The 8,090-nt window shown below is 68.6% G+C and overlaps 1 protein-coding gene across 1 annotated transcript in view; it reads left to right on the top strand.

Annotated features, from left to right (window-relative positions):
- Positions 1–541: 541 nt before the first annotated feature.
- MTMR12 (myotubularin related protein 12) overlaps positions 542–8,090 on the top strand; it is a 36,948-nt gene continuing 29,399 nt past the window's right edge. Inside the window, exon 1 of the mRNA XM_054397839.1 lies at positions 542–601. Within this exon, the coding sequence (XP_054253814.1) occupies positions 542–601 (60 nt within the window). The remainder of the gene's footprint in view (positions 602–8,090) is intronic.

Raw genomic sequence — 8,090 nt, 5'->3', positions numbered from 1 at the left:
AAATCCAAGGATGTCGCTGCATCCATATCGACACCTGTGTGCTGCCGCCACCCTATGTGGGTGCAAAGCATTAAAAAGCAAGTGCTCGTCAGCTGCACAGGCACAGACATACGCGCAGCAACAGCCCCACAGCACCCGGCCCGGGCTGGGCGTGACGCGCCGCCCGCCGCCTACCCGCCTGAGGGACTCAGCTAACAGCGCCCCTCGCCTGCCGGGGCTACTCAGGCATCAACGTCCCGCTCCTCCCGCCGCCACCACGCCTTCTCTAGACACGCCCCCTCGCTGCCAGAAAGAGGAGGGGCGCTGATGAGTGAAAACGGCTGCGGCCAGTGATGAGGGGTGCGGCGGGGAGGCGGCACTATAGAAATGGCCGGCGGCGGGGCGGAGTCAATTGCGTGCGCCGGATACTGGGCCGCGCGCTACTGTGGCTGCTGCCGGCTACCCCCGGCCGCCGCCCACCTGAGGAGAGCCGTAGGAAGTGTTGCCGCTGCTGGCAGCTGCAGCCGCGGGCTCCAGGTCCAGACGGGAGGCGGCCAGAGCCATGCTGGGCAGCGGGGCCAAGGCGACCAAGCCTTCCTTCGTGTCCTACATCAGCCCAGAGGTGCGGGGTTGGCGGGGCGAGCGCGGCTCTTGAGGGGACCTGTGCGGGGCGTAGGTGGGGGAGCTGTCAGGCGGCCACAGCCCTGGACCTTAGAGTGGCGGGGAGCCCTCCGGCGGGCCCGGTGTTGAGGTCTCCTCAGGGCGGCGGAGAGCCCTCCGGCGGGCCCGGTGTGAGGTCTCCTCAGGGCGGCGGAGAGCCCTCCGGCGGGCCCGGTGTGAGGTCTCCTCAGGGCGGCGGGGAGCCCTCCGGCGGGCCCGGTGTGAGGTCTCCTCAGGGCGGCGGGGAGCCCTCCGGCGGGCCCGGTGTGAGGTCTCCTCAGGGCGGCGGGGAGCCCTCCGGCGGGCCCGGTGTGAGGTCTCCTCAGGGCGGCGGGGAGCCCTCCGGCGGGCCCGGTGTGAGGTCTCCTCAGGGCGGCGGGGAGCCCTCCGGCGGGCCCGGTGTGAGGTCTCCTCAGGGCGGCGGGGAGCCCTCCGGCGGGCCCGGTGTTGAGGTCTCCTCAGGGCGGCGGGGAGCCCTCCGGCGGGCCCGGTGTTGAGGTCTCCTCAGGGCGGCGGAGAGCCCTCCGGCGGGCCCGGTGTTGAGGTCTCCTCAGGGCGGCGGGGAGCCCTCCGGCGGGCCCGGTGTGAGGTCTCCTCAGGGCGGCGGGGAGCCCTCCGGCGGGCCCGGTGTTGAGGTCTCCTCAGGGCGGCGGGGAGCCCTCCGGCGGGCCCGGTGTTGAGGTCTCCTCAGGGCGGCGGGGAGCCCTCCGGCGGGCCCGGTGTTGAGGTCTCCTCAGGGCGGCGGGGAGCCCTCCGGCGGGCCCGGTGTGAGGTCTCCTCAGGGCGGCGGAGAGCCCTCCGGCGGGCCCGGTGTGAGGTCTCCTCAGGGCGGCGGGGAGCCCTCCGGCGGGCCCGGTGTGAGGTCTCCTCAGGGCGGCGGGGAGCCCTCCGGCGGGCCCGGTGTGAGGTCTCCTCAGGGCGGCGGGGAGCCCTCCGGCGGGCCCGGTGTGAGGTCTCCTCAGGGCGGCGGGGAGCCCTCCGGCGGGCCCGGTGTGAGGTCTCCTCAGGGCGGCGGGGAGCCCTCCGGCGGGCCCGGTGTGAGGTCTCCTCAGGGCGGCGGGGAGCCCTCCGGCGGGCCCGGTGTTGAGGTCTCCTCAGGGCGGCGGGGAGCCCTCCGGCGGGCCCGGTGTTGAGGTCTCCTCAGGGCGGCGGGGAGCCCTCCGGCGGGCCCGGTGTTGAGGTCTCCTCAGGGCGGCGGGGAGCCCTCCGGCGGGCCCGGTGTTGAGGTCTCCTCAGGGCGGCGGGGAGCCCTCCGGCGGGCCCGGTGTTGAGGTCTCCTCAGGGCGGCGGGGAGCCCTCCGGCGGGCCCGGTGTTGAGGTCTCCTCAGGGCGGCGGGGAGCCCTCCGGCGGGCCCGGTGTTGAGGTCTCCTCAGGGCGGCGGGGAGCCCTCCGGCGGGCCCGGTGTTGAGGTCTCCTCAGGGCGGCGGGGAGCCCTCCGGCGGGCCCGGTGTTGAGGTCTCCTCAGGGCGGCGGGGAGCCCTCCGGCGGGCCCGGTGTTGAGGTCTCCTCAGGGCGGCGGGGAGCCCTCCGGCGGGCCCGGTGTTGAGGTCTCCTCAGGGCGGCGGGGAGCCCTCCGGCGGGCCCGGTGTTGAGGTCTCCTCAGGGCGGCGGGGAGCCCTCCGGCGGGCCCGGTGTTGAGGTCTCCTCAGGGCGGCGGGGAGCCCTCCGGCGGGCCCGGTGTTGAGGTCTCCTCAGGGCGGCGGGGAGCCCTCCGGCGGGCCCGGTGTTGAGGTCTCCTCAGGGCGGCGGGGAGCCCTCCGGCGGGCCCGGTGTTGAGGTCTCCTCAGGGCGGCGGGGAGCCCTCCGGCGGGCCCGGTGTTGAGGTCTCCTCAGGGCGGCGGGGAGCCCTCCGGCGGGCCCGGTGTTGAGGTCTCCTCAGGGCGGCGGGGAGCCCTCCGGCGGGCCCGGTGTTGAGGTCTCCTCAGGGCGGCGGGGAGCCCTCCGGCGGGCCCGGTGTTGAGGTCTCCTCAGGGCGGCGGGGAGCCCTCCGGCGGGCCCGGTGTTGAGGTCTCCTCAGGGCGGCGGGGAGCCCTCCGGCGGGCCCGGTGTTGAGGTCTCCTCAGGGCGGCGGGGAGCCCTCCGGCGGGCCCGGTGTTGAGGTCTCCTCAGGGCGGCGGGGAGCCCTCCGGCGGGCCCGGTGTTGAGGTCTCCTCAGGGCGGCGGGGAGCCCTCCGGCGGGCCCGGTGTTGAGGTCTCCTCAGGGCGGCGGGGAGCCCTCCGGCGGGCCCGGTGTTGAGGTCTCCTCAGGGCGGCGGGGAGCCCTCCGGCGGGCCCGGTGTTGAGGTCTCCTCAGGGCGGCGGGGAGCCCTCCGGCGGGCCCGGTGTTGAGGTCTCCTCAGGGCGGCGGGGAGCCCTCCGGCGGGCCCGGTGTTGAGGTCTCCTCAGGGCGGCGGGGAGCCCTCCGGCGGGCCCGGTGTTGAGGTCTCCTCAGGGCGGCGGGGAGCCCTCCGGCGGGCCCGGTGTTGAGGTCTCCTCAGGGCGGCGGGGAGCCCTCCGGCGGGCCCGGTGTTGAGGTCTCCTCAGGGCGGCGGGGAGCCCTCCGGCGGGCCCGGTGTTGAGGTCTCCTCAGGGCGGCGGGGAGCCCTCCGGCGGGCCCGGTGTTGAGGTCTCCTCAGGGCGGCGGGGAGCCCTCCGGCGGGCCCGGTGTTGAGGTCTCCTCAGGGCGGCGGGGAGCCCTCCGGCGGGCCCGGTGTTGAGGTCTCCTCAGGGCGGCGGGGAGCCCTCCGGCGGGCCCGGTGTTGAGGTCTCCTCAGGGCGGCGGGGAGCCCTCCGGCGGGCCCGGTGTTGAGGTCTCCTCAGGGCGGCGGGGAGCCCTCCGGCGGGCCCGGTGTTGAGGTCTCCTCAGGGCGGCGGGGAGCCCTCCGGCGGGCCCGGTGTTGAGGTCTCCTCAGGGCGGCGGGGAGCCCTCCGGCGGGCCCGGTGTTGAGGTCTCCTCAGGGCGGCGGGGAGCCCTCCGGCGGGCCCGGTGTTGAGGTCTCCTCAGGGCGGCGGGGAGCCCTCCGGCGGGCCCGGTGTTGAGGTCTCCTCAGGGCGGCGGGGAGCCCTCCGGCGGGCCCGGTGTTGAGGTCTCCTCAGGGCGGCGGGGAGCCCTCCGGCGGGCCCGGTGTTGAGGTCTCCTCAGGGCGGCGGGGAGCCCTCCGGCGGGCCCGGTGTTGAGGTCTCCTCAGGGCGGCGGGGAGCCCTCCGGCGGGCCCGGTGTTGAGGTCTCCTCAGGGCGGCGGGGAGCCCTCCGGCGGGCCCGGTGTTGAGGTCTCCTCAGGGCGGCGGGGAGCCCTCCGGCGGGCCCGGTGTTGAGGTCTCCTCAGGGCGGCGGGGAGCCCTCCGGCGGGCCCGGTGTTGAGGTCTCCTCAGGGCGGCGGGGAGCCCTCCGGCGGGCCCGGTGTTGAGGTCTCCTCAGGGCGGCGGGGAGCCCTCCGGCGGGCCCGGTGTTGAGGTCTCCTCAGGGCGGCGGGGAGCCCTCCGGCGGGCCCGGTGTTGAGGTCTCCTCAGGGCGGCGGGGAGCCCTCCGGCGGGCCCGGTGTTGAGGTCTCCTCAGGGCGGCGGGGAGCCCTCCGGCGGGCCCGGTGTTGAGGTCTCCTCAGGGCGGCGGGGAGCCCTCCGGCGGGCCCGGTGTTGAGGTCTCCTCAGGGCGGCGGGGAGCCCTCCGGCGGGCCCGGTGTTGAGGTCTCCTCAGGGCGGCGGGGAGCCCTCCGGCGGGCCCGGTGTTGAGGTCTCCTCAGGGCGGCGGGGAGCCCTCCGGCGGGCCCGGTGTTGAGGTCTCCTCAGGGCGGCGGGGAGCCCTCCGGCGGGCCCGGTGTTGAGGTCTCCTCAGGGCGGCGGGGAGCCCTCCGGCGGGCCCGGTGTTGAGGTCTCCTCAGGGCGGCGGGGAGCCCTCCGGCGGGCCCGGTGTTGAGGTCTCCTCAGGGCGGCGGGGAGCCCTCCGGCGGGCCCGGTGTTGAGGTCTCCTCAGGGCGGCGGGGAGCCCTCCGGCGGGCCCGGTGTTGAGGTCTCCTCAGGGCGGCGGGGAGCCCTCCGGCGGGCCCGGTGTTGAGGTCTCCTCAGGGCGGCGGGGAGCCCTCCGGCGGGCCCGGTGTTGAGGTCTCCTCAGGGCGGCGGGGAGCCCTCCGGCGGGCCCGGTGTTGAGGTCTCCTCAGGGCGGCGGGGAGCCCTCCGGCGGGCCCGGTGTTGAGGTCTCCTCAGGGCGGCGGGGAGCCCTCCGGCGGGCCCGGTGTTGAGGTCTCCTCAGGGCGGCGGGGAGCCCTCCGGCGGGCCCGGTGTTGAGGTCTCCTCAGGGCGGCGGGGAGCCCTCCGGCGGGCCCGGTGTTGAGGTCTCCTCAGGGCGGCGGGGAGCCCTCCGGCGGGCCCGGTGTTGAGGTCTCCTCAGGGCGGCGGGGAGCCCTCCGGCGGGCCCGGTGTTGAGGTCTCCTCAGGGCGGCGGGGAGCCCTCCGGCGGGCCCGGTGTTGAGGTCTCCTCAGGGCGGCGGGGAGCCCTCCGGCGGGCCCGGTGTTGAGGTCTCCTCAGGGCGGCGGGGAGCCCTCCGGCGGGCCCGGTGTTGAGGTCTCCTCAGGGCGGCGGGGAGCCCTCCGGCGGGCCCGGTGTTGAGGTCTCCTCAGGGCGGCGGGGAGCCCTCCGGCGGGCCCGGTGTTGAGGTCTCCTCAGGGCGGCGGGGAGCCCTCCGGCGGGCCCGGTGTTGAGGTCTCCTCAGGGCGGCGGGGAGCCCTCCGGCGGGCCCGGTGTTGAGGTCTCCTCAGGGCGGCGGGGAGCCCTCCGGCGGGCCCGGTGTTGAGGTCTCCTCAGGGCGGCGGGGAGCCCTCCGGCGGGCCCGGTGTTGAGGTCTCCTCAGGGCGGCGGGGAGCCCTCCGGCGGGCCCGGTGTTGAGGTCTCCTCAGGGCGGCGGGGAGCCCTCCGGCGGGCCCGGTGTTGAGGTCTCCTCAGGGCGGCGGGGAGCCCTCCGGCGGGCCCGGTGTTGAGGTCTCCTCAGGGCGGCGGGGAGCCCTCCGGCGGGCCCGGTGTTGAGGTCTCCTCAGGGCGGCGGGGAGCCCTCCGGCGGGCCCGGTGTTGAGGTCTCCTCAGGGCGGCGGGGAGCCCTCCGGCGGGCCCGGTGTTGAGGTCTCCTCAGGGCGGCGGGGAGCCCTCCGGCGGGCCCGGTGTTGAGGTCTCCTCAGGGCGGCGGGGAGCCCTCCGGCGGGCCCGGTGTTGAGGTCTCCTCAGGGCGGCGGGGAGCCCTCCGGCGGGCCCGGTGTTGAGGTCTCCTCAGGGCGGCGGGGAGCCCTCCGGCGGGCCCGGTGTTGAGGTCTCCTCAGGGCGGCGGGGAGCCCTCCGGCGGGCCCGGTGTTGAGGTCTCCTCAGGGCGGCGGGGAGCCCTCCGGCGGGCCCGGTGTTGAGGTCTCCTCAGGGCGGCGGGGAGCCCTCCGGCGGGCCCGGTGTTGAGGTCTCCTCAGGGCGGCGGGGAGCCCTCCGGCGGGCCCGGTGTTGAGGTCTCCTCAGGGCGGCGGGGAGCCCTCCGGCGGGCCCGGTGTTGAGGTCTCCTCAGGGCGGCGGGGAGCCCTCCGGCGGGCCCGGTGTTGAGGTCTCCTCAGGGCGGCGGGGAGCCCTCCGGCGGGCCCGGTGTTGAGGTCTCCTCAGGGCGGCGGGGAGCCCTCCGGCGGGCCCGGTGTGAGGTCTCCTCAGGGCGGCGAGAGCCGCCGGGCCAGACGGAGAGAATACGCACGGCTTCCTCCTGTGCTGCCTTTCCTCTCGCCCCTCTCTCGGATTTCACAGCAGTTTTCCGTGGGGAGTTGTGAGGAGCTTTGTGGTGCGGCAGTGGGATGGGGTCGTATTTGTGGCTGCAGTAGGTCTGGTGGGTGTGTTGGTAGATGTGCTGTGCTGGGGTGTTCCATATCTGGTGTCTCGAAGGTGCTTCCCTAAAAACGAGGAGGATGCATCTTGCTTGATGCTTCTCGAGAAAGCTGTAAAAATGTAATTGGCTGGTCACTTTTAAGCTGGTTATTTTTTTCTGGTAGTTCGTTTGAATTGTGTTTGTTTGTGGTTTGGTTGGTTGGTTTGAGGTTTTTTGTAGGGTTTTGTTTGGGATTTTTCTCCTTTTTTTTTTTTTTTCCTTTGGTAAACAATGACCAGATGTCAGGTAGTCATTGTGACTATGCATCTTGTTAGTCAGAACCTTCCAAACTTGTTTTTCTTTATGTTCCTTAATATCGCTTCACTTTCAATGTGTGTGCTTTGTCTTTGTAACCTCTTTGGTTTGCGTTCTGTCATGGTAAAGCCCTGATTCTATTTCATTGACAGCTAGATGTTGAACTTTGGGCTCTATGTATCTTTCATATTGTTCTTCTCCTTGTCCTTTCACTTATTTATGGGAACTTACCTTGGCAGTTTGAAGGGGCTTTAGACTTAGTTTATTGAGGTCCTGTTGTTAACAGATGATATTAAGTCTGTCTTGTTAATCTGTATTCCTTCATTCTTATTCCTGGTATACAGCTGGTTTCTAGGAAGATCAATCTTGAAAGCTAGCCATTTGTGGGGTTGTTTATTTACTCTCCATAGTTCTTTGCAATCCGTGTCAAACTACTTCTTATTTGTTTAGCTCTCTTGAGAGCTTCTTAATGATGAGTTGTGGGTTTTTTTCTGTCCTATTAATTAGTACAGAGTCGGTCATTGATAGGACTGTGGAGAACCCGCTTGTTTTACTCTTCACTGAATTTGAAACAGCAATGCAGTTATCATTGCTTCAATGAGTTGTACTGTTTAAAACTTAATTTTTTTTTTGGTAGTAGCAAGCTTGGCTTTATATGTTGTTCAGACTTATTTCATCAGCTTACTTTAACTTTTTTTGTCTTCCTTGTGTTTTCCATTGAAAATGGATGTAAATGGTAGGTACAAATATTTCTTGATCACCAAATGTATCCCTATGTGAAGTCAGCCTTTCACTTTAGGAAAGTGAGTTGCACAAATATACAGAAAACGGTGTGCTCGAACTGAATTTTTTGAAAGCAAGAACTTCAGTTGTTGAACTTTCTGAAAGATACTGTGCCATTTAAATGAGGAAACTGGATGATTAAAACTTGCTAGGAAAAAAATGGCCAGTGGGAAGTTGTACAGTATATGTAGTGCAGTAAGATTCCAAATAATAAAGAGTACTTTGAAGAGTTACATTCATTGTAGTTATAATAATGTTATTCTGAAACCTGCAGAAAGAATAACAGGGACCTTTAATATTGGAAAATGAGACTCATAATAAAAGTATCCTGATGCATTAGTTTGAAGTCATTCACTCTTTATGTATTCATCCTGCTTTTACCCATCTTTATGCACTTAAGAATTTCATGGACTCTTATCAGAAGTTTTGACATGTAGACCTGACATCTGCCATGGGATTGATGTCTCTTTTTGCACTTTCAAAAGCTCAGTGAAACTGAGATCTGATGCCAGTAGCAAGTAAAGCAAGTTTATCTCCTTGCTCTCCTTTTGACA

The sequence above is a fragment of the Indicator indicator genome, chromosome Z (assembly GCF_027791375.1).
Source record: "Indicator indicator isolate 239-I01 chromosome Z, UM_Iind_1.1, whole genome shotgun sequence".
Lineage (NCBI taxonomy): Eukaryota > Metazoa > Chordata > Aves > Piciformes > Indicatoridae > Indicator > Indicator indicator.
This window is presented reverse-complemented; position numbering and strand designations above follow the sequence as displayed.